Consider the following 26211-nt stretch of genomic DNA (forward strand, 5'->3'; position numbering starts at 1 on the left):
GTGTGAAGCAGATATCACACAAGCCAACCTAATAAACCTTCCTCTAATATATATTCATCTTATCAGTTCTGTTGTCCAAGGGAAGCCTAGCACAGGACGGGATCTCCAGCTGCTCAGGGAAACTTGTGCTGCAGCGGGGGTGGGTAAGAGACAAAAGGTAGTATGTGGTGGTGGTGGGGCAGCAAGGAGAAGTTTTAGGACACGGATCAGGTGTACCCACCCCGCTTCAAGGAACACAAGGCAGGATCATGTTAATAAACAACTTTATTTAGGACATCATAGCGGGAAAGTTCCCAGCTAAATGCACAGACAAGCGAGGTATTACTGTGTTAACGCAGGAGCCAATGAGTTACATGGGTCTGAGTATGGAGGAGACAGCACCAAGGTTGTGGGTCAGACCAGGACAGAGGCCCTAGGCTGATGCTGCTTTCCCATAGCGGGGCACACTTTCAATAGTTATATTGTTTCAGTAATGTCAGGGCAACAAATAAAAAACTGGAACCAGATTCTATTATGCCTTGACTGATGCCACTTTGCACACACAAAATCCAGGGCATTCTAGTGGCACTGCCATAGGCAAAGAAAGCCTGTTTCTTCCTCACTGATTTCTTATGTTCATTCATGCCTGAACTCTCAACTTTGAACCATGCCTTGATGAAAGTCTCAGATACACAACGAAAGTGTTTCAGATGGCAATAGCTATGGCTTAAGAGCAACAGGCATCTCTGCTTAGCTCTCCACTTGGAAGTGGCCAATACCTTACCCCAAGCATAATACAGAGGACCAGTTTAGGAAGTGGGGTATGAGCAAAAGCAGAAAACAGCATTCAAGATCTCTGGTCTGTGCAAACTGACGTGAGGCTGCGGAGCTCCTGCTCACACTGCACTAGTGACCGCAGCCTCTAGTTCAGTCTGCAAACTGCTGGCTAAATGCCTTATCTATAGGTCTGACTTTAGCTTACCTCTAAAACTCTATAAAAGAAACCAAATCTGAAGGAGTAGCATTATCTACAGCACAGAAAGGACTGTAAAAATGCTGAAGGCTCACACAGAATTAACACTTTTTTCTTGAAGGGCACCTTGAGTTACATTTGGCACATTGTTTGAATTTGTCTATTAGGGACAGACTTACGGATATTTTATTTGTATTTAACTTTTGGCAAAAATACTTTGGTCATAGTTCTACAAAAACATTTTAAAGGGTTATTTTTGATTAAAATACTCTGAGAAGTGATACACAACAAGAACAAAAAAGTAAACATCTTCACACCTAACATGAGAGCATTTTAAATACAGCAGGAGTCAGTAGTGCTTACAGAAAGGAGGGTCCTCTTAAGGAAAAGGAGCCAGTATCAAAATAAGGCTCACCCTGTTATTGCCACCGATGTTCACTAGGCAGTAGTGTTCTTGGAAGGCACAAGTTGGGAATCCAATCACCCAAAGGTTTGAAAATGTGGTTTTGAAGACGATGTCAGATGTGGGGACAACTGACTTGAATAGAATCCCCTTCCTGGAATCCACAGCGAGTCATCAGTGACAACATCCACCTCGACTCCAGCACTCTGGAGCAGCAGAAGTCCTCTTTCCTAGTCGGTGCATAGCTCTGTGAAGGCACTGTGCAAAATGTGGGCAGGGCAGCTCACACCCCCATTTGGAGTGTATATTTAAACAAAGGCACATTTCCTAGGCACTGAACTGTATGTAAACTAACAAAAATAATCATTTGGACAAAAAAAACAAAACACCAGTAGGTAAGCTCAATAACATAGCAGGTTCTAAGTAGAAAATCTTGAAAACGCTCCTGAACAGTAGGCTTCGGTTTCACCATGTTCTTCATTAAGAGACACACCACACTAAGAAGCAGGGAAGATTTAGAAACAGTGAAAGAGCAGTTTAGTCTTTTTGCATAGATACTCAATATGGACTTCTATTGTCTAAATAAGGACAGGAAGAAATAGATTTGGCCAGTTGGGATGGAGCAAGGTGGTCTCAGCTAATCACTATATTACACAAAAGGAAACATAAAACGACACAGGAAAGAAAAATTGACCAGTCAGTAGGAATGATATTCCAGTCTCAAAGGATTAATGTATGTATGTATGTGTGTATGTACCTATCTATCTAAAACACCAGACTTTATTACACAAATAAAATATTTAGGGTCAATATGGTGGTGGTACATGCCTATAATCCTAACACTTGAGAGGTTGAGGTGAGAAGATCACAAGTTAAAGGTCAGGTTGAGTTGAACAGTGAGACTCTGCCTCAAACCTCTCTCCACACCACCATCCTAAAAAACTCTCAAGTATTCAAATTATTTGGTAAAGAGAACCTTGGAATGAACTAACCTTCACCCTTTGCTCCTGCAAGTGCAAACATCTGTGCATAAGGGGGGAACTCACCAATAATGATGATGACAATAATCACCAGGACACTGATCCCTATCGCCCACATCTGCAACAAGACAGGTCCATTTAACATTGCAAAAACAGACAGAGAGCGCTCACTGAAATAGCAAGCACTGTAGTGTGAAATAAGTTATCATTTCTAAAGACTAAATTTAACGTTTTCAGTTAAGGCCTAAAATTTAGTTATGGGCTTTCAAAAATGTGTTCCAATCCTCCACGGCCCCTGGAAAAACAAATTTCCACACAAGCTACTGATTGTCCCATGTATCCTTTCTAAAGAAAGCATGACAGAAAAGTATTTGCAATGTAATCACAGACGCTCTCATCTGCTAACTATGTAAGCCTGCTTTGAGCAATATTTGTATGTGGCTTTCTCTTCTTTCATTGAGCAGGAGAACTTCTCAGCATTTAACTTTTGAAATCAGAGTCTTTCCTAGAATGGCCTGCAAACTGAGTATCAAAGCCAGAACGACCTTATCAGTGTGTTCTCAGGTACCTGGGCGGGGATCTAATGCCCAGGGCTGGTTTGGGACAGTTTTACTCTGCATATCTTTTAACTTTAGTACAAAACATGAGATTGGATTCCAAGCTGTGGGCAAGGAAAAGTGAAGTAGACTCCCGGTTGGCTCAGATCCACCCAGAGTCACAGAATGCAATGCTGTGGCCTCTGCAACACTCTGGCACGGAGGGTCTAAAGGGAAGGTCTTTCAGAAGGGCATTACCTTGCAGTTCTTCCACCAGTACTTTCTCTTCAGCTTGGCAGCACTTGTTTCAAACTGAGAAGCACCTGCCTGCAGTGCATCTGCGCGATCATCTAGCTCCGAGAGCTTCTGATCTCTTTCTAACACCTTGTCCACGTTGACTCTCATGATATCAACCACCTAAACAGACATGGTTCCAGTTACACAAGAAGGAGAGGAAGAACAAAACTCCACATGAACTCTACGGGCACCTCCCCCGCCCAGGTCAGCATTTTATTACTTTGAGGTAAACTTTCACTTAACAAAGGAGGCCCAGGTCTTTGTGATAAATCCACTTAGCAAACCGGTGAGAGAAGGGAACATCAATAATGGGCAGTGCTGGGGAAATCCACACTACCACTGCATGCCACGGTGAGAGAGTCAGCTTCCTCTAAGGTCTGAAACAGAACAGGGCACTCACTTTCATGGCTCTACACTGGCAGTTCTGGCCAGGGCAATCAGTTAAGGAAACAAAGACATCCTAGTTTAAAGTAAGAGGATATCTCCTGCTCCACGTAGGAAATTCTGGTCTACAGAGTTCTCGAGACTGAGGACGGCCTGGGATACACTGAGAAACCCTATAAAAATATAGAAGTAGGGAACCAGGAAGTAGTTCATCAGTTAAGTGCATTGGCTGCACAGTAGCTGACAACCTTCTGCAACTCCAGTTCTAAGGGTTTTGATGCCCTCTTCTGGCCTCTGAAGGCACTGCACACATGCAGTACACATACATGCAGTCAAAACACTAACACAGATGAAATAACAATAAATCTTGAAAAAAAAATCCTTACTGCTGCCCTTGGTCGTGAGGTCGTGCTTGGCACCAGGCTGCAGCAGTCATGATGGCCCTGCTTCAGCATGTATGTGACCACTGGGTTACTTGTCCCTGTGGGATTTGTCTTTGGATGCTATCTAGACAGAAGGGATGACCAAAAGCTAACGGCCTTCTGGAATAAGACTATGCTCTTTCAAAGGGAACTGAGACCTAATGAGGAGGTTAGTTGGAAGTAAAGCCTGTGGCTAAATCACAGGATGTTTACATTTTAAAGTTATCAGAGAAATAAAAATGTTTATTATTTTTTTAAAAATGAATATGGAAATGTTGGCCTGAGGTTCTCACAGTTTACTGTACACACGAACACACCCAAACAAAAGACACCGTAAGAGTCCTCTAGCTTGAGAGTTCCAGAAAGAATGCTAGGCTACAGCAGTTCCACCTTCAATGTGTCCCTCAGCAACTGCCAAAGAAAGCGTCAACAAACCTGCCTATACCAGGTAACTAGTAAACCTGGCTATAGGACACACAGCAAACAAACAAACACCAGATCAGAAAGACTTGACCCTTCTTGAACAATCTAATTACCCCATTCTACAAAGTGGCTCTGAGGACATACTTCGGGGACAGGGTCATCTGTTTTAGGTATCTGATTTGATAGTAGATAATTAAGTATGAAACCAGGAAGAGTCCACTTTGTGCTTAAAACACAGCTTCTACAACATGCAGGCAAAACACTCCTACACATAAAAAATAAAGAATATGGAAATACTGGTCTGAATTTCCCACAGAACCTTCCCTGTGGTCCTCTAACTACACATCTAGAAAGACGTCTACATAGTCAAAATTTACACTCGCACATTGATGATGCTTTTTTTCTAACAGTAATTTTTTTAAAAATTATGTTTGTGTGTGTGTCTATGCAGATGCATGCAGCTGCCCTTGGAGGCCAGAGTTAAAGGCAGTTGAGTGGCCCAAATACGTGGACTTGGAACCCAACCTGGATCCTCTGCTAGAACAGTAAGTGTTCCTAACCACTGAGCAATTTTCTGCAGCTCCAGTGACTTTCCTGACAGAATTCTACAGAATTCCCATGTCTGTTTAAAAGTTACACTTCGGCATTTTAGAGCACTACCTCATCCACTTGATTCTGTGTCTGCTGGAGTCTGCGGTTACTGCCAGCGGCAGCACTTGAACTTCCTGAAGGCACACCTGTGGACCTGAAAGGTAGAAGGCAGAAGCATGAGTATGTTATGATTTCCGATGTACTTACATCAGCCAGACTTGGTAAGGCAAACACGTAATCCCAGTGCTCCTACAGTGAGATGGGAGGGGGAGACATGAGAGCTTTGGGCACTTGACAAAAGCAGCACCATCTGAAACTGTCCTCTGTTCTCACACATATACCACGCCGTATGTGTGTGTGTGTACAAACTTTTATGTCAGGACTCAGTCTTATAATGAAATTTTTTAAAAAGAAAAAAACAGTCCTGCAGTAAGAAATAAAGGCACTAATGCATTTTTTTATACTCCCTTGATAATTCCCAAGACTGTCCCAGTTGATGGTGACCAAAGTCTGAAACATTTCTTCTATCAATGAAGTGCATGATACCTCTATCAAAGACTGGATACCTCTACTTTTGGTCTTCTTAAAAAAAACAAAAACAAAAAAAAAAAACTTGCTAGGGGCTGGAGAGATGGCTCAGCAGTTAAGAGCACTGGCTGCTCTTCTAGAAGTCCTAAGTTCACTTTCCAGCAACCACATGGTGGCTCACAACCATCTATAATGAGATCTGGTGCCCTCTTCTGGCCTGCAGGCAGAACACTGTACATGATAAATAAATTTAAAAACCCAAACTTGCTTTAGGACACACAAATAATTAAGGGCACCGAGTATTCACCTGATTTTTTGCTGGGGCAAGAACTGTCTTATTATAGTTAGAAACAATCACAAAATAGCAAAATGGAGAAGTAGTGCTTGGGTTTGTGTGAATGGAAAGGTGGGCTGAAGCAATACTCTCTTGGGAAAGCCTTCTTCCACAGGTTCTTTGAATGCTCTTTCACTCACGCCCACTTTTCATAACTACTCTTGCTTTGAAATCCTTAAGACCTCCATTAAACTCCTCCTGTGTCTACGACAGCTCCTAAGGTGAGCCTCGCTACACAGCAGTCGTCCTGTCGGTGATACAACAGTTCTTTGAAGTTTGCACCGTGTCTATCAACAAACAGGACACGACACTTCTGATGGCTGTCTCACAGAACTCCGGGTCTGGGAGGGAAACAGATAAACCGAGCTCTAGGGCCAAAAGGTATCCATGTGTCCTATGAATCCTAACAGCTCTCTGAAGAGGGTAGATAGTTTTCCCCTCTTCATCTTACTAAAATTTAGAATGAATATGTAGCTGGCTAAAGTGAAGCCAGCTCCAGTTTAATTCTTTGAATGAGATGCCGGGCACAGCAGTCTGACCAGGTACATCTTAAGTGGTGTCAACTTTGGGTAGAGGGATATTACCCATTTACAAACAAGAGTGTTTTCTGCTTAAAAGGGAAGCGAAACCCACGGCCAAGGGCTGCTGGGACCGCGGCAGCTCTTCTGAGGCCGCCACCTGGGCCTCACCCCTGGCCGTACTCGGGTTTCCCGCACTTTCGGGGGCACCACCGCGCAGAGAGCGAGCCTCAGCTCGGGGTGGCCCCCGCCCCTCCAGGACCTCGGGGAAGGAACCACGGGGTGTGGCGGCAGCTTCCTCTGGAAGCCGGTGCCCCACCCTCGCCCTTCCGCGTCTGCCCGCCAGCCCGCGGGGCACTCCGGGACGCCGCGCCACCCCGACTCGGCCCGCAGCGTCCGAGGGCAGAGTGCACCCCGGGGCCACCGCCCACTTCTGGCCCAGGGCGCTGCGCGCAGGCCCGCGAGGCCTCCACCCGAGTTCGGGTCCCGAGCAGCGGCCACCACGCCTGACGAGGGTCCCAGGAGGGGGCTGCGGCCCCCGGAGCCCGCCTCGCCTCGCAGCGCGGCGCGTCACTCACATTTTGGCGGCAGCGGTAGCGGCGGCGGCAAGCAGCCGAGGGTCTGCGGACTCGTGCGGCGAGCGACCGAGGGCTGTGGATATGGGCGGGGCTGCGGTGACGTCGCGAGCAGGGGCCGGACAGGAACCGAGGAGGAGCTCCCGGCCACGGAGGGCGCGCCGGAAGTGGGCGTGGCCCAGGCGCGACGCTTGGGCTGTAACCGCTCTGCCGAGCAGACTGGGAGGGGCCAGAGCTCGACGGGGGAGGAGTAGGCGGGGCTAGGGCGCTATGCCTGCGCCTGCGCCCTTGGGCTGGCTCTTCGATGCCAATGAATCGCAACAGCTTCCTCAAGCGTCGCCGCTGCCCTGTCTCTAGCCCTGGAAAGGCAGTTTAGAGTAAGAATGGTGCGTTTTACATTTCTTTGAGCCTGCACACGTTGTCTCTGGGTCGTGACAACCTTGGAAACAGCGTACGTGCCTAACGTTCCAGAATAATCTAGTGGTCCTGAGAGACAACCAAAGTTCTTTTCCGAGGAAGGTAAGAAGCAATAGGAAGTCCGCTTGGAGTCTTGGCCACAGGGCTTGGGATAAGTCCCCTCTCGTGTTCTCGCCGGCCATGGCAAATATTTGCCATCGCACGGATATTACAATGCCTGAAGGGAGCCTTGACGAAGAAAACTCTTAAGTTTCTTCGTTTCTGTAATTCTCTGGCCTTAGCAGAGGAGGTTCTCAACTTTTGGTCAAATGGGGGGAGTAACATATGTTGCAGTGTATCCCAACGTGCTTAAACAGACCAATTAAAGTCAGTTGGTGGACTCATTAAGTGAAAACCACTAAGCCGTCTCCCACTTCAATATAGTAATTCAAAAAGCAAACGTGTATTGGAAATGAGAGCGTGCCACGCAAGTGGGTATTGGGTTGAGTGGTAGCTATGAAGAACGTTCCAGGGAAGTGCAAGTGGACACAGTGGGCACAGAACAGGAGAATTGGGCCTGGGCTTAAGTAAAAACAAATGTGAAGAAGACAATGGCATTTAAATGGAGTGGGTTCCAGAAAGTGTTAGGGACTCCTGTGGGGAGATTCAGTGTGAAACAGTCTGGCACTTGTTTGGAGCTAGATCTGCTGAAGTGAGGTAGGGAGACAAGCAGAACTCCTCAGTGAAGAGGACTGGACAAAGGTGAAATGGGGGTGAGATGGGAGGACTAAGGGAGGCAAGCTGGAAAAGGTCTTTTTTAAAAAACTACCCAGTAGAGCTGGGGAGTATAGCTTACTTGGTAGAGTACTTGTCTAACATGCAGAGTCCTGGGTTTGATCCCCAGAACCACATAAGACCCTGCCTGAGGTGGATCTCTGTGAGTTCAAGGCCAGCCTGGTCTACAAACTGAGTTCCAGGACAACCAGAGCTGTTACACAGAGAAACCCTGTCTGGAAAAAGCAAACACAAAACCCCAGCCTGTTGGCACCCATAATCTCAGCATTTGAAGGCTATAGGAAAAAGGTAAGAGGTTCAAGGGCATCCTTGAGCTTAAACAGGGAATTTAGGGGTACCCTATGCTACATGAGAACAAGTGGATTTAAAGTAAGATCTGTATTTATCATTCAAGTACCTGCACTTAAGACAAATGATTGTTGTGTTGAGAAACCACGCAATGTAGGTGGAAAGCAAGTCCTCTGGGAAAGTGGCTCTAAGTGAAACACTGGGTGTGTAAATCCATCGCATGTGGAAGATAAAAACTACTTCCAGTTCTATGATCTCAACCTCAACGCCATGGAGGTCAGGTTAAAGCAAAACACAGATAATATGGGGAAATTTTCTTCATTTTTAATTTACAGCAGAAAGAATATAAAGCATTCAGAAAACATTTTCCATATTTTAAGGGCAATTCAAAACATTTTGCATGGTTTCCAGCAGCTGAGTTCTTCAACAGATCCATTGACTCAATGATGCTTTACATGCACAATTACAAAAATAAAACTTACAAAAAAGAAGACATCTAGACTAATTTTACATGCAAGTCTCAGGGACCCCCCATTGGGCGCCAACTACTGTGTGGAACTGCCATAAGCGACCGTGCAGCCAGAAAGGGGTTCGTCGTAATGTCTTTATTTCATTCACACAGTACAGCTGATTTTGAATGGGTAACAAGGATAGCAATTAAATCTTCAGGAGACAGAATAAGGTTAGCTATTAATTTTATAATGAAATCCTACTCCTGGCACTTGGGAATTCAGATTATCCAAGAAAGCTGCGCCTACCTATCACCTTATATTCAAAATTAAGTGTCACAATCAAAAAAGGTGGTCAGAAATGCTTTGTTTCAGTGGAAGTACGCTTCGACCTCACCTAGAATTCACAGTTGTACTGGTAGGTTTTGACCCTACTTCTGTCCCCTCCATAAGAACTTCCTAATTCTACGTAAGTCTCTATCTTCCAGAATTTTCTAACTTGTTGAGCTATAATGTGGCATGTGAAACATTTAAAAAAATAAATGTGAGGGTTGAAGCAAATCCACTGAGGTCATTACTCTGGTCACATGATCAGTTATCTGAACCATAAGCAATGGAGTAAATGTATCCAAATCCAGTATTAATATAGGATATTCTGAAAGAGCTGGCTTCACATTCTATTCCCTGTTATGAATACAATTATGTTTTTATAAATTGTCCTCAGACAGGTCAAACTGTGTCAAATAATAGGTATGGGGGGTAGGGGCAAGGATTCCAACAGCGGCAACATAACCCACACATGTAAAAACGAAATCGGGTCAGGTCAGCTTACAAATGTACAGGTGGCTGCTAGCTGTGGGGCTGTCACTGTTGTCCGCACTGATCACGAGCAGAGAGACGTACACTGTACAGTAATCTGAGGTTGGCAGTGAAGGGAGTAATTAAAAAACAACTACGATTATAGAAAAGGCACCAAGAGCACTGACCCCAGTGTTGTTTTTAACCACAATCTTTTTGTTTCTAGCTTCCTTCTGAAGACACCAGTTTAAAGCTTATTTGTGAATATTTTTAGGCTTCACAGCAAGCCTTGAGTTTAACTCACAGTTGGCAGCCAGAACCATGTTTTTGTTTTTTAAAGAAAATCTCATACCAACCAATTCTCACACTTAACCTGGGATTTTAAACTGGCATTAGCAAATGCAAAATTGGTTCTCTCTGTTTGACATTAATAGTTTAATTTAAAAAGCATCTGTTTCTTTGGCTCCTCTTACATGGAAAGAGTACTACACCACGGCATCCCTTCAACACCAGCCTCCATGGTTTCTCACTTTTATTTTTTCACGTGAGCAAGTTTTTATTCATTTTTTGATTTTCAGCAGGAGATATGAAAATGCCTTTTTTCTAATTTCACACTAATTCTTTTGTCAAAATTTTAATTGTTCTAATGTTCTTTATTGGTGTGAGCGGATGGTGTTAAGTTCTGTAAGGATTCATCTTATGATTATCTATTTTGCAAAAGTAACTTAATTTTCTTAAGCAATATTAGCATTCACATTACTTGGCACCTTTGGCAAAAAAATTTTTTTAAATAAAATAAAATAAACTCCTGGTAGCCAAAATTAAATGTAAACATATCCTTTTTTTTTTAAAGTAATGCTACTCTGCCTTTTTTCCTATTTCTAAATACAGTAGCTCTCTTTTATTTTTTGCAGGTTAGTCATGCTTTAGCAAAATGTTCTTCTACAGAACATTTAAAATAAAGTACTCTTATAGTGAAATAAAGTTTTTTTTTGTTTCATTTTACAGACCATAGCCACTAACGCTTTGCTTTTGTTCTTTTTCTTGATTTCATGCACATCTTTGTTTTAATATATACAATATATACAAACAATACATCCACATTGTTCTCGCTCATTCAGACAAAACTATACAAATAATTTCATCTTGCCATCTTATTGACCTTTGTGAATAAAATATTTAGCAATTAATATAACCCCTTTCAAATATTTTCTCGCTTTTTTTTTTCATTTCTACCTTTTATATGTACACAGAAGCCACTCCGTTTGGATGAGATAGAGCCAAAACATGGAATTTACTGGCCAAAATGCAGCACCACACTGGTCGTTTAGGTGGCAAATGTCCAGGCAAGGTTTATGATTCCTTGGAATTACTACGGTTTCCAAGGTTACTAAAAAAGGCTACATGCGTTACCAATTCTTAAGTAATTCTCATTGCAAGTGAAAGTAAGGCAAACAAATTAAAGTGCTGAACATGAGAAAAGGGACGAGATGATCACTATCCTCGCAGGTCCTTGGGAGGTGGTGGGGACAAGAAAATGGATTTAAATTCTGTAAGCTGTTTCTCGTTATTTCCCGTGCATTACCCATTTACCACACACCCGCCCCTCTGCAAATTTTCACAAAACATTGAAAACCTGCAGATGTTAAAAGTTGCATTAAGTGTGCTGTAGAGATTCAAACAAACGAACAAACAAACAGGAAAAAGAAAAACGAAACAAAACAGCGAAGGAAATGAGAACACACAGACTCAGTAATGACTCGGGTGATCTAAGCCCTCCACTGAGAACCAAAGATTCAGCTTCTTGGAAGTAACCGAAGGTGCAGGCACAGCACTCCTTGTGTTGCTAGCCTCGCCCCACCTGTTCTTAGCTATATTTTTGGTATAAATATTTGTACAGTTCCACACGATGTTTGAATACAGCCCTAATGACAAGGAAAGTGGCTTCTTCCTAAGATGAGGAAGCCCTTCCAGTTCCTCCTGGTGTCTTGTTTTCCTGTGATCCAACAGAAGATTGAGTTCCAAGATGTCTTGCTGATCAAATTAAAAGTTGTCCATGAAAGTGCAAATGCAATGACCAAAACATTCTTGTTAAAATCCTGCAGCTGACTCCCCAAAACTGCAGAGGGATTGTGTGTGTGTGTGTGTGTGTGTGTGTGCACGCGCATGTTTGTTGTTGTTGCATGTCTCTGCTAAAAACAAATGAAAACAGTCTGAGAAGCAATATCACATTGCTAAGGGATGCTGCTGTATGTCTTCAAGTTCCTTGGCCTTTTTCAATTCTTTCACTCTGGAAGAGAAACAAAACACAATACCAGGTGATAACTACAGAGTGAAACTGTGACCAAATAAAGGAGAGGGCTGACACCCCAGAAATGAGAAGCCCAGACAAGCCCCTTCTGAAGACTGACAACAAGAAAACTTGAGAAATTGTTGGGAGAATATTCCAAGAGGAAGATGTGACCCTGGGTTAAACATGGAAAGTTTTACATGGAGTGCTCCAAGAGCAGAAATAAGCTATTTGCTCCGTTGTGCTGAATCAAGAGTGACACTCAAAGCTTGGGAATGTTTAATTATTTGAGGAATGTCTTCCTCTCTCTGTTGGACTGTTACGAATGCCCCACAATTCCTAGGGAATTGTGTAAACTAGAGAATTGGCACACACCTTTATTTAGCTGTAAGTAGATCAGGGACTGAATCACTGTTTTACTCCTAGACTCCAGACTGCTGGCTACCTTGAACCTGACCCAACTTACACCAAGTTCCTCTTTCCCACTCCCCTATATTACCAAGTCTTGGATCTTCATAATTCTTAGTTCCCTCCCATTTCATACTATAACTGTTAAGTTCATGTTCCTTCTCAGAGCTCCAGGAAGGATAGCAGTAGGATCAGTACCAAAAAGGGATTTTGTTTTACTTATCAGAAATACCAGAGTAAACAAATTTAAAAGGACACTCTTGGAGGGCTCAAACCAGCAATTTGTTAATTGCCTCTCCAATCTACACTTAAGGTAAGGATTTGCCATCACAAACGTGGTGCCCGAAGAGATAGTGTGCATGGGAAGAGCTGCAGGTTCTAAGAGCATCCTCTGCACATTGCAATGGCAAATGCACCGATGGCAGAACGGTCAAGTGCAAAGCAGTGCTTGCTGTGTCGGGCAGTCTGCAGATGCTGCATGCCACAGAGTAACATCTGCTCCCCAGAAGTCTGCATGAGAAAACCAAGAGTTTCTGAGGACTTCCCTACATTGCCCCAGTGACAGAACAAGAAAGCATCAGATTGGCAGTGGGCTTATTCAGAAGTCAGCCAAATGTGGCCTCTGATTCTGTCCAGGGTCTCTCCAACTGTCTATACCAGTCCATTAAAAGTTATTCAAGATGAGTGCTACTATCTTCTAAACACACTTAATAAGACTCAGGCAAATAGGAACATTCTTGGAAACAAAATAAAGTACTGCTGTATTTATTGGAAATGAATGGAAAGGAATATACATTCCAAGAAATTAAAGAACTTTCATATTTACAACCTTGAAGCAGAATCATTTCTTAGTACTGTGAAACCCTGATATGATCTCTTCAGAGAGAGAAGATGTACTCTTTTGGAAGAAAAGCTTTATCCTTTATATTAAATCGCTGTTACATATGAAAACTTACTTATTAAACTTAATATACCAAACCTAGCTTAGTATGGGCTATTTATATAAATGGAGTGTGATCCCCAAACTATCTTGTCCGTCTTTCTTAAAGCTATTTTTTTTTTTAAGACAGGGTCTTTCTGTGTAACCCTGGCTGTCTCGGAACTCTCTCTGTAACCAGGCTGGCCTTGAACTCAAGAGGTTCACCTGCCTCTGCCTCCCCAGTGCTTAGATTAAAGGTGTGCACCATCACCATCTAGCTTAATATTCATTTAACAGTTAAGGATACCATCGTATATTAGATCCTAGGATGTGGCATCATGTTGCAGTATATAATTGTGTATGATTACAGGCCCCTATTTTTGGACATGCATACTTGATAAATGGCTTCTTAAAAATTGAAACATGCTATAGGTTGGTGTTCAATTTTTAAACATGCAGCATCTAGACTAACATCCCTTTTGGCTGGAACAATGCAAGGCATGCATAGATGCCAACCTCACTTCCAGACATGCAGTTCTGTGCTCACGCAGACCCATCTGCCAAAGTCCTGTAAGATGTGCATGCTATGTCAAATACCACGTTTTGTCTGTGCATTAGCACAGAACTCATTCATAGCATCACTGCTGAGACTTCTAGAGTTTCAGAATCTGATAGCACCACCCATAAAGACAGCCCTTCTAGAACCATCAGAAATGCTTTACACACATTGAGTTCATCAGCGATGTGAAATAAAAAGGAGAGTGAAATGTTTTAGGCAACTTCATATCAAAGAATCTATAACCAGTTCATCAGGATAGACATAGTAAAGACTATTCATCTAGTTAAACTGGTCACATTTGATTTTGCAGTCACCCCCGACTCCGCCACCGACTTCTTTTGGAACTAATGTCAATTAAGTTTTCACAAAAGTTTAAATTAATGCTGAAGTAATTATGAATTAGTGATGTTCTCACAGACCACTAAGAAGGGGGTGTGTCCACACACAGACGTCTATATGGGAAAACTGGGAACATTCCAGTTTTTAGGTACGTTAATCTCATCATGGAATTCTCACACTATACTGGGACATAAGCGATGTCAAAGGAGTGAAATGCCGTAGAACTTTTCTTTACACAAATGTCTGCTGAGAGGCGAACTAGAGAAAAGGGAGTGTGGAGAAAATCTAATCATACTCCAGTGTCGTCAAAGGTTGCTGAAAACCCATGACCTTATAGTGACTGTATTCTAACAGTCATTCTCTCTAATTTATAACTGCAGAACGTGATTCATAGGAATCAAGCAGGCTGCCTCAACTTGTGTAGCTGATAAATGACAGAGAGCAGCTTGAGCCCATGTCTGTTTGACTTCAAAGCCATTCTCTTCCACTTCAGTGCTTCTAACAGACAGGTTTTAAAAAATTCCTCCTATGTTGTTTATTCCAAAAGACTTTAATAGGAAAAATAAATGTGAAGAAATACTATAACTTTGGATGGAACTGAAAGTGATTGTTTTCTCCATTCTAGGATAGCATCCTCCATGAAGTGCTGTATTGAATTTAATCACAATGGGTAACACCCTCATACAAAATGCCCCTGTTGTAACAATTCTGGAACCCTGAACCATGCATAAAGAATATGCCTGTAATCCCAGAAGACAGCCTGCCATGCTAGACAGACATGACCTTTTGATACCAACTCACCCGAGACAGCAGGAAACAGACCTGTGCCACCTGTCCTACTGACATCACAAAGGGGCTTCACAGCATTTGAACAGATAACAAGTAATAGGTGTCTACGTTTTCCTTTAAATCAAATACCAGGCAGATAAAGTCATGTATTCAAGTTATATTGCCTCCAAAGAAAGTTAATACCTCTAAATTGATTTGGGATGATATCTGAAGTAATAGAATTTTTCAACAAATTCTAAGAAATGGAAATTTCAAGTATTTTAATTTTTTTTTACAAAAAAAAACAATATTGCCTTATTAGTCACAGACCTAGATAATCACTAAACCTTTATCAACCAGAAAGACGTGAAGTTTAACAATCATGTCTGTGTCTTCCTCCTTGGTCATGTGTTTATTCTCCATGAGCGACAAGAGATACGTGTTTCTATATTAACTATCATGCCTGTTTAGCATTCTTTAAGATGTTTCTTTAAATTTTTATTTTAGTGCATGTGCGCACGCAGGTACGTGCACATGCCAAGTCCAGAGGGCACTTTCAGTAGTCCATGTCCCCCTCTATCATAAATTCTGAGAATCCAACTCCACTGAGTGCAGCAGGAACCTCTACTCACTGAGCCGTATCACTGGCCCTAAATGGTTACTGACAGCTTCATCTTATAAATGTGTTCATATGACAGAAACTAAAAAATTCAGTGGAAAAATAATTCATTTTTGTTTTACTCAAACCAAAATCAAATGTCTGAACCATTTTGCTTGGTATCTCCTGTGCTCTAGACAGGTTCAGTACATGAACTTGGTAAACATAGACCTGAATTTGTGAAGTTAGATTCCTAGTTGAAAATGCAGAACTTGTGTTTACTGCCCAGACAACTTAGAGCGCAGGTACTTAGTCAACCTTGTGCTCACAGCAGCTAAGGATTGCTGAGGTATGGGTTTTCTTAAAGAATTACAAATACGAGGCTCATATAGGACTAAGAAAGAAGTGCCCATTATCTAGCTATCTATGAATGAATTGTACTTGTTTCTGAATCCCAGTACCCAGAAGACAGGCAAACTAGTTTTCCATGTCAGACTACAGACAAATACAGGACAGAAGCTATGGTTCTTATAAGGGTAATAGGCATTGTTTGTTTCCTTTAAGGAGAGCTATGAAAACCACATTTCTATTTTTAATTATGCACATGTGTGCATGTTTATGTGGGGCATATGCACAAAAATGTAGATGCTCTCCCCTGGAGCTGGAGCTACAGGTGGATGCCATGAACCCAACTTCCACCTTCTGCAAGAACAGCAAGTGTTCGTAACCACTGAACCATCTCACCATGCCCAGGACCGTATTTCTGACTCTCCTATCAGTAATCTGGAAGGTACTCGACTAGCTTGGAGGTACAGAAAATCAGGACATCAAGCCTTTGAGTTGTGATCTTTCAAATATTAACATTACCAGAAAAGCCCACGATTTTTCTCGAGCATTCTAGACTGTAAATAATTGACACTCTGAGATACCATGACAGTACAATCTCAACTACAGAGAGAAAGCTGCATTATAATGGACTCGAGTAATGTAAAAGCAAAGCCCTGAAAGCCAGCAGAAGCCCACAGGGTTGACTCCATCAGATGTCTAGTGAGAATTCATGAATAAATGGAAAAGGCCTGCTTCAGAAACCCTAGCGAACAATGGTCCATGGGAAAAGCGTCAGGCAAAGCCGCTCAGCCAGAGAAATGCTTCATGAGTCAGTGGCTTTCAGCAGGCAGAGTCTCACGGTACTGGCCGTCAAAAACCCACAAGGCAGCCTGATGCTGCTTTCTGGTTAGTTACCTGTTGCTCTCAGGGCTGCAACAGCTTGTGGGGGATTTAGGAAAAGAAAGATCTTGCCATATTCCAGAAATCTCATTTGGATTGCAAAATAAAAAAGACAGAGAGGCCCAATAAGAATGACAGAGAGCATGTTGTCTGCAATTTAACACACACCACTGTGTTCCAAAAATATTCATTTCCTAAAAGAGGCAAGTGAGACACAATTACTTTGAGATTCATGACACATTATTCCACATTCATTTCTGACTTCTTGAATGCACGGGGACACTTGGAATCCAAACCTCATGCCTATTTTACTAAAGATTTAGTTAACACGTGTGTGGGCCCTTGACCAACTGTTGGCCTTTCTACAGCAGTACCCTTTTAAGTGGGGTCAGAAAATGGTCCCTTGGATAAAAGGATACAGCAAAGCAAATGCTGGTTTGTAACTTCCAGAAGCTGGTAACAACCTGCTGCAAAAAGGAAAGGGTTTAAAACCCGGTTCTCAAATACAGGAAAACCTGTGGCCTAAATATTTGTGATTGAACATGTTACCTCTTCTTCCTCTAAGAGAGACTGAGACCTGCACCTGCCTTTACTGAACACGAGCAGAAAAGCAGTCATTTCCAAATACAGGTTATTAAATGCCACAGGGATCATAGCCCTCCTTGACTGTGGGGAAAGGAGACACCTGTCTAGGAAATACCGAGACTGGCCTCCCTCATTTATGAGGGACACAAAAGGACTGTCCTCAAAACAGAAGAGCAAAACCAATCTGTATCTTTGTGTTCTCATGCATTTTCAGCCAATTATATCAATACCTTGAGGCCAAGTTGTTTCCTGAACATGTATCTCAGTGGTTTGGCTATAAAACTGGGCAACACTATATGAGACACATCAGAAGTCCGTGTGGAAAATGGTACTTCCCCTATAGACCTTTGGAAATTTTCTTAAACCTTAACAGAAAACTAATGTATCTAAGAGAAGAAAGAAAGAAAACAAAGCCCCAAGCCAAAAACCTTCCCACAAGCTTATTAAGAAGTTGGTAACTCCATTTTCAGTTCCTGGGTAAATCAGGAGGTAAGCCTGGGTGAAAGGCCAGACACAAATGACCTGCACTAGAAGGGTACTGGTGTCCTTTCTCAGACACAGAGGTAATTTTGGGTCACCCTGCAGCTGGGACGAGCCCGTGGTGTCCTAAAACTGCTGATGGTGGCGCCTACCTTTGTGGCGGTCCTTCTGCTGTGGACCTAAGAGTTTGGTCAACAGCATGGTTCACACTGCATCATGAAATGTAACTGTCCATTTCCATTACTTCTTAACACATAAACCTCTGACTGACTTTCTGTACTTTACAAACTAACAGAATAAGCATGTTATCCTCTTTGACATGCCATCCCAGGTATACTGAGGGAATGCTCAGCTCCCAAGGAGTTCCACTTGGGGACTACAAACGGGGAGGGGGGTGCCACTGCAGGTTTCTGAGGAAGAGAGAGGGAGAGGAGATCTTATTGGCAACTGCAAAGCCATAGACAAGTCATTTCTCAATAAAGAGCTAGATAAATGGTCCCATCCCAGAAGGACCCTCAAACCCTCCTGACTCCTCTCTCTCAAGCTCCCTGACTGCATGAGGCATGAGGGATGTTATGAAATTCCAGCTTCCCATGCATGAGTGGGAGTCTTTGAGTTCATGGCAGAATGCAGCAGGCACTAGAGAAATTAAAGTAGGGACTCCAGTTGGCACTGAGATCACCTTTAGAAAATGTGCTCTTGACAATGATCACCACTGACATACCCGAAATTAACAAGCTTCAAAAGTGCTTAAGCAACCACTTCTAATAAAAGGTCCGTTCCTTTCAGCAGGCTCTACGAACCGCATTTAACATGCAAGCTACTACCCCTGAGTTAAACTGAGTGCTAGGCCATGCACCTGTCTTCCTGGAGGGGTCGCTGTCATGTCTGATGAAAACAAGTGTTATCTGTGTATGCAGTGGATGAGGTGGAGCCTCGTCTACTTCAGGCACAGATATCTCCAAGAGGCTCTACCACATGGGACCTCAATGCTCTTTTCAAATGGTAAACAACTGTCTAACATTAGAGTGGGAACCGCTGAAGTTACCAGCATAGCTGGGTTTCTGGTTTTGTTTCCAAGTTTTTCCTTCAGCAGCTATTCATAGTTGGCTTGTTTTATTTCTGATTTTAAAGCAGTCACAACTGTTCTACACATAAGTCACTACTCAGGAAAAACTTGTAAAAACTCATTGTCATATCAAGTTGGCAAGGCAGCAGCCTGTAGAGGCCGACAGAGGTAACCTCCATGCAACACTGATCTAGCGTCCTCTGAAGTGTTACATAAGAAAAAGTTACCAGAGTTTACTCAGGTTCCAGTCCAATGCTGTGAGCTTTATGAAGGTTTCCTGTGCCTTACAATGCATTTCAGCTGCACTTGCCGATGCTCCTGTGCCTATCTGCAAACTGGGATCGTATTCTCAGACCACGGGAACACTGGCAATGTCTACTGCCTATCTAGTCAAGACACTGTCTTTAAAACACAAATGCTTCTGGAGCAGCCACTCCCAGACGTGACACGAATCTCTCAGCTCAGATCGCTCACATGTTTTCATCGGTAACTGCAGTTCAGTGCTGACACCCAGCAAGCCTTTTGTGTATGCTCAGTGTCCTAGGCAGGCTCTGAAGGGCAGCGCCGTAGCTTCACTTTCCTCACAGCACAAGGGAAGAGTGATTTAAAAACTGAACTCTAGGGACAGGGTGACAGGGAAGTAGTATCTATAAATAATTTTTTTTTTAAAAAAAAGCCTAGTACTTCCTAATGGGCTTTTTTGCCTAAGAAATTTTGAGAAAATGAAAGTTGAGGAAAAGATGTCGCCAGGTATTGTAATTACAAAACCACTTGCTGAATTTTCCTTGTAATACAGCTTCATGTAAGCAGGAAGGCCTGTGTGGAAGGCACTCCACCTGGTCTGAGCATGCTGGGCAGTGGTCTCAAAAGGTCCCTCCCTCACACTTCCTCATGCATATGAACTTCTACCTTAAGTGACTGCTCTCCTGTTGCATAAAACAGCAGTGTTAGTAGTCAGGGTTAGTTTGTATTTTATTTTTCATTCAGAATGGATGTGAAACTTACTGGCAAACCTACGCTGCAGCCCCATGCAAGCAAGCAAAAAGCAAAATATTGAAAATGGAAGATAAGGGTAAACTGGCTAGCAGGCAGCTAAACTCACCCTTTTGTACAGCCTATGGTCCACCAGGGGGCTTTAGACAGTAAAACAACACCAGAGAGCTATTAGCATGTGAGGGTCACAGCAGAAATCTTAGCAATAGCTTTATGTCAACCAGAGACTACCAAGTGTTTTCTTCAGTGGGGAAGGAAGAGAAGGGTGATGGCAGGGGATGTGAAATGAGCAGGAAGAAAACCCATCAACTTGCTTTTAAAAACCATTGGGGGTCAAATGATTTAGAAATGGGACACCTGCCGATTTCTGAGGCCACTGTCTACCTACCTTGTTGAGAGGGTACCACGAAGTTTTCTATTTAACATAGACTGTAATGCTTCTAACAGACAACAACCATGACAGTGCTGCTCCTGAAAGCAGTGCTAAGCAAACCAGAATGGTCTGCACACATCCAGGGAAAACACAAGTTAAAATAACCCTCAGGAGAGAGGTCCAGGGCTTCGCCATGCTCCTTAATGAGATGCTAAATGAACACACAAAAATGGAGAGTAATACACACTTCCCAGCCAATATGCAAAGGCTCCTGCTGTTGGCTTGTACAATTTTCTATCATCTGAACCACAGAAGGCCAACAAAAGAGCAAAAGTCTTTATTTTGCTGCAAACTGTGAGCAGACACAGCCCCAAACCTGATGCTCTCTTCACAGCAGACCTTGCCAGCCCCACTGGTTAGAGCAGAAACTCAAGACAGGTGAGAGGCAAATTCTTCCCAGCAGCTCAGAGGTAAGAGCAGGGTTCCTCTGTCCAGCCTACGTTAGGAAGCAGCCTTTTATGTGATCATATTTTCAATATCTTACTCGTTCAACTCGCCCACTGTAAACACAGACCACACCCTCAGAAAGAACACACACTGGAAACTCGGTGCAGGGTTTCAGGTAGCGTTGCCTACACTCCTTTTCTCACGTGCATCTGAACTCAACACAGCAGTTTGACCTTCAAATGCTCTTGGAAATGGCCTCAAGAGCAGCGTCAGGGTCTGGAGCAGATGAACCAGCCTCATCAAGTAGAGCAGTGACTGCATAGGGGTTAGGTCCACCAGTCTCTGTGCTGGACAGTCTTTTGGGGACTCTCATTCTACAGGCAAAAGAAGGGGGGGCAGTGACCACGTGAGGGTATAAGAAAAAGAACCTAGGGAGTTCAAGGTATTTTACCAACTGAAGAAACTCAGCTGTCCTACCAGGTTGTGAGCGCACAACTGCTAACTGAAACACAAGGCGTAACAGCAGAGACAGGAGAAGGACTCTGGGAAAACATGCAGAATCACTTTCGTTATGTGAAGAACACTCTATAGTTTACTATCCCTTTCCTGCCAGGACTTCCTCAGTCAGCTTATTCACACTGGTATTTCATGTGCTAGCTCCTGGGGCAGGAGTAGGAGAGGGTGGTGGTGGTGGTGGAGGTGAAACCTTGATCCAAGGCAGGGAAGACGGCATCCAGGGGATGTACCTGATGTCCCGTGTTCCATCTAGAGACTGTCTGGCATCTTAACACTTACTCTTTAAGGTTTTATGCATATTTCTTTCTATAGTCACACAGATGTGTGTATGTGTTGACTTTAGTAAGAGTTTAAGTTCCCAGTTAAACTTCAAGCAAGTCTCAAGGACAAAGTATTTTCAAATATTAGCAACTTAAATGGCTTTAAGAGTAAGAAAAACTGAAGTGAAAGCTCTGACATGGAACTGAACGCAAGGCTTTCGGGATGGTTCAACAGCAGAGAGCAGGCAGCACGGAGCCAGCTCCTGGTGCCTGGGAAACCATACACTACATGGAGGGGAGTCTCAGTGCAGCGCCAGCGGCCACTGTTACAGACTCCTGACTTCATCTACGCAGAGAAAGCGAGGCTCCTCTCCAGCCCCAGAAGTCTCAGTCTTCACCAAGAAAGCCTCCTCCAGCATGGCTCCATGAGAAGATGCTCTGTCCTCTGTTGTTCCCTGCTCTCACCTTGGACCAAATCAGACTGGCTCTCTGTGGTCAACTGAATGGAAATGCTATCTTCTACATGTCCAGCAGAGGGCACCAACTGCTTAGTGGAACTTCCACAGGCAAAACACTAGATGGCATTTAAGCGTCTTTTTTCTTTTCTCCTTGATTTTCTGTGTGGATGTCTATTAGCAGAGTAAACACACAGTGAAGCCCATAATGCGAACTGGCATATGAGTTAAAGAGGTTAAAGAGAAATTTGAACTAAAAGCTAAGTCCAAGTAAATTACATGCACGCCCAAATCAAAACAGGAAGACATGGTTTTGGGTCTCCATGGTCAGACACACACACCTTCTCAAATCGTTCCAGCCCAAGTGGCAGTGCCTAGAGTTCCACCACCCTGGTATGACTGGAGTGCTTACCCCACGCTTGCTGGAGGTCACTAGCACTACACAGAGCCAGCCAACGGCTAGGAAGGTCAGGGCTGTTTGGTTACTATTGATGAGCACAGTGAGAGATAAGGACTTGGTGTACCTGTGACGACAGCGACGTAGAAACCTCATTATTTTTCGAGCAGCTTGGTCCTGCTTTTTGGTCAGCAAACTGCTCCTGAAAAAGCCAAAACATTATCGTCACAAGAAAGGTTCCATAAAGCTTATAGCACAGACACTGAGAAGTGTTCTGATTTACAGGCTAGGAGACTTCCAGTTAAATGGTTTGTGTCACACGTCCAACTGTGAAGCACACGCTGCTCCCACAGTGACTCTCCCATGCCTTTGTTTTCTGTGTCTGAGGCAGCGGCTCCTGTATCTCAGGCTGGCAAACCCCCAGTGATTTTCCTGCCTTCATCTCCCAACTGCTGGGACTACAAGCATGTGCTACCTTGACCAGTTTACGTGATGTCGGATATGAGCCCAGGGCTTTGTGCACGCTAGGCACAAGCACTCTGCCAACAGAGCTATGGCCCTCTCCCAAGCTTTAAGGAGGCAATATGAAGATTAAAATCCAGAGGATGCCTCCATATGCTCTTACAACATATGTCTGTCTGTCTGGGGTAAGACAGGGGTTTGCTGTGTAGGCTAGGCTGGCCTCTAGCTCATGATCCCTGATGCAGCCTTTAGAGTTTTGGGATTACAGGTGTGAACCGCCATACCCAGGTCTTTCCCAGTTGTTTTCTTTTGGTGGAAATAGGCCTTCTGGCAGTAGCCAGACCTCCTCAGTGCAGGAATGAAGTCGTCTGAGCTTGATACTCTCTTTAGGCTATTTTCTGTTTTTAATCTTCAGGCTGCTACTCTCTCAGATGTAGCCACCGAGCTTTAAGTACTCTTTCTAAGTAATTAGTGAGTTCGGAACACTGCAGAATGATGCCTCGTTAAGTATAAAATTTAGTTTTGACACATTTTAACTTATACTGAAGTTAGCCAGTGACATTCAAGTAACATGTGGCAGTTACAGAAAGGATCTCAGAGAAAGAACAACACAGGTATTGCTAGACAAAGCCACAACACCTGGAGTAGCTGGAGACAGAGCTGCCGCGTCTCGCGCCCTGCAGACACGTGACCCACCTAAGCTTTTGCTGCACGATGACCGCTGTCCTGCGGGCTGGCCGTCTCCTGCCGCACTTCTTGTAACTCCGGTAGAAGTTCTGGATCAGCACTGCAGCTCGCCGGCTCTGCTGGAACCGTTTCTGCTCATAGTAACTTCGGAATTTGCTCTGGATGAGGATGGCCGCCTGGGTCATCTTTTTGTAAAGTGCATACTGCAGGGGACACAGAAGGAACGGGACAATAACAACGGGAGCCAAAAGTCCTCGAGCTCAGCAGGTAAGAACCCCTCCTTCCTATTCTCATCTCTGATGGGGCTGACTCCAAAACTCCAACTGCTATCTTCCATCTAGTCTTCCAAAATAGAATGAACCACTTTCAGGACAGCCTGCAGGCAGCACGGCACTTTCGTCCTCAGACAGCATCTTATTCTGCCTCTTCTGACGATTTCTAGTATATTTAAGACACTTGAGTCCAAAACAATTAGAATGTAACATTTAAGCAGTGTTTCAAGATGAGCATTTGCTATCCAATTTGATATTGCTTTAACCCTTACTATGTCTCCTGACTCTACTTATTCTGCACCACCTAGCAGTCAGCACCTCTTTCTAACCAATTTGCTCCATGCCAAGTTTCTAATGGAGCTACAAAGTCCCAAAAACAAGGCTTATCATGAAACGCTGACACCTTTAAGCCATTTAACCCTGCAAAAGATTAATACTCATTAGACCCACACAGTGGCCATGCAATGACCTTGGAAGGCTGCCAGAGTTGTGAGCTGCTTAGAGGCCAGTGGCAGAGGCCTTCAACCCAACATGCTCTACAGCCATAGCCCAGTGACCAGGCCTGCTTCTCAACCAGTCTCAAGTTTCTAACACAGTGAAGTCACATGAAGAAGGCAACTTACTATTATAAGGGGACAAACTACTCAGAACCCCACCCTCCATGCCTAACTGCATCCTTAGCTGTGCCATAACACAAGGGAAGGAAACTGACTTCTCAGAATGTCCAAAAAGCAAATCACTCTGATCTCTTCTGACATGCTTTACATTCACTTCCACCCAGCCAAAAGTCCTTTAAGGTAAGAACACTGCATCCTACAGAGCTTCTCTGAGTCTCGTCACTTTGGCCTGACGATAGAGCATGTTCTGATTCTTGGGATCACCGTGAAGCCCACCACAGAAATACGGTATTTGCTTAATATTCACGAGGTTCAAAGTCACTGATCTGGTGGACTGACCTGGTCATAAAAATGTCTACCTACTATCAAAGCCCAAGCCAAGTCTACTAGAAAATTCACAGGTCCCCAAGGATAGATGTGGTATGGCTAGGTGGTCTGGCAAAGAATGTGTGTTTGGTGAAGGGTGTGCAGTCTGTGACTCTGGTGGAATGGTCTGTGAGAGGACTGGGTGTAGCATTACCTTCAAGGCTATCCATGTCAGCTTGGGGAGAAACAGAAAATACAATACCGTTAGATTACCGAATACAGGAAACAAACCAAAACCCAAAATCAGTGCAGCTCCCAACCAAAACCAAAACCAAAACCAAAGAAAAGGCAGCCTGGCTATATTACTGCCTTCTGCCTTCTAAAATATCAGTCTCAAGTGCCACCATTTCCAAAGATAACCCCTTCCATCTCCCTAGCCGCAGGTGACATTCAGCAGGGATCTTTCTTTCTTTCTTTCTTTCTTTCTTTCTTTCTTTCTTTCTTTCTTTCTTTCTTTCTTCTTTTTGGAAGTACCTGTTGTCATCACAGACTTTAACCCTCCCATCTGTGTGTACCATCTATTGCTAACCTGAAGCCTGTTCACTGATCTGAGACATAGGGCTGCGGTGTCAGCGTTTGCACAATAAACCTTCAGTGTCTGGGATCTCTGACTCAACAGCTAGTCCTTGTTTTTCTGCCCACTGACAAAGTCTAAAGGAGAAGCTTGAAAAACAAAAGAAAAAAACCCCAGCAATTCACATTAGAAACTAAAATTCTAGGTCTGAAGAACAACATGGGGCCCCAAATTTCTCTGCAATTATTATACATCTTAGTATAATACCCTTTATGTAGAATGCAAAGCTTAGCCAAAACCCAATAAAATAAGGCATTCTAAATTATTCTACAGAACTGACAGTGTGTGTACATGCCTGTGCATGCATTTGTGTGTGTGTGTGTGTGTGTGTGTGTGTGTGTGTGTATAATAGTGAGTCCAGGATGGCCTTGAACGTGCCATCTTGGTCTTTGAATGCTGGGACTGGAGGCTTGTGCCACTGTTCCAAGTAATATGACCAAATTTCAACATAAAAACTGGTCTAAACTTATTAAGGAAAGTTTCAGTATTTTGTTTTATTATTTTTTAAAAGATTTATTTATTTATTATGTATTCAGTGTTCTGCCTGTGTGCATACCTGCAACCCAGAAGAGGGCACCAGATCTCATTACATTGCAGAATGCTGTGAGCCACCATGTAGTTGCTGGGAATTGAACTTAAGACTTTTGGAAGAACAGTCACTGCTCTTAACCACTGAGCCACCTCTTCAGCCTAATTTTCAGTATTTTATAACCACCTCGAGATCTATAAACTAACATCTCTCTGAGCCTGCTTCTTCATCTGTGAATGGAAATAAAACTCTCTGCTTAGAGTAGCTATGAGAGGGCTATGGTGCTCCTGGAAGATGGGCATACATACACTGCCCCTCGATGCAGTGTGGCTACCTCACAAGCTGAACTGTG

The 26211-nt window shown here is 43.5% G+C and overlaps 2 protein-coding genes and 1 pseudogene across 22 annotated transcripts in view; 1 reads left to right on the forward strand and 2 right to left on the reverse strand.

The window, feature by feature from the left end:
* Positions 1-246: 246 nt before the first annotated feature.
* Positions 247-7081, reverse strand: Vamp3 (vesicle associated membrane protein 3). Its single transcript, XM_075945573.1, has 5 exons — positions 6947-7081; positions 5058-5142; positions 3130-3288; positions 2402-2453; positions 247-1852 (listed from the first exon to the last, which is right to left on the reverse strand). Coding segments are annotated over exons 1-5 (315 nt in total). The 5' UTR covers positions 6949-7081; the 3' UTR covers positions 247-1835.
* On the forward strand, positions 3987-4158 carry LOC142833796 (NADH dehydrogenase [ubiquinone] 1 beta subcomplex subunit 1 pseudogene; annotated as a pseudogene).
* A 1643-nt stretch (positions 7082-8724) lies between the features above and the next one.
* The window catches only part of Camta1 (calmodulin binding transcription activator 1), an 826088-nt gene continuing 808601 nt past the window's right edge, over positions 8725-26211 (reverse strand). For 7 of the 21 annotated variants that reach the window (XM_075946635.1, XM_075946638.1, XM_075946631.1 and 4 more), the window contains 5 exons: positions 24911-24931; positions 23511-23704; positions 22480-22554; positions 20014-20044; positions 8725-11959 (listed from right to left, as the gene is read on the reverse strand). In XM_075946635.1, the coding sequence (XP_075802750.1) occupies positions 11927-11959; positions 20014-20044; positions 22480-22554; positions 23511-23704; positions 24911-24931 (354 nt within the window). In that variant the 3' untranslated portion in view covers positions 8725-11926. The remainder of the gene's footprint in view (positions 11960-20013; positions 20045-22479; positions 22555-23510; positions 23705-24910; positions 24932-26211) is intronic. The other 14 variants (XR_012907539.1, XR_012907537.1, XR_012907535.1 and 11 more) reach the window with 3 other exon arrangements.

The sequence above is a fragment of the Microtus pennsylvanicus genome, chromosome 13, assembly GCF_037038515.1.
Source record: "Microtus pennsylvanicus isolate mMicPen1 chromosome 13, mMicPen1.hap1, whole genome shotgun sequence".
Taxonomy (NCBI): Eukaryota; Metazoa; Chordata; class Mammalia; order Rodentia; family Cricetidae; genus Microtus; species Microtus pennsylvanicus.

What these genes read in the sequence shown, in the direction of transcription:
- Vamp3 (XM_075945573.1), bottom strand. An exon ending in CACAGAATCAAGTGGATGAG is followed by an intron (nt 3,289 to 5,057) that starts GTAGTGCTCTAA and finishes ATGTCTGTTTAG; the next exon opens with GTGGTTGATATCATGAGAGT. An exon ending in ACTGGTGGAAGAACTGCAAG is followed by an intron (nt 2,454 to 3,129) that starts GTAATGCCCTTC and finishes GTCTTGTTGCAG; the next exon opens with ATGTGGGCGATAGGGATCAG.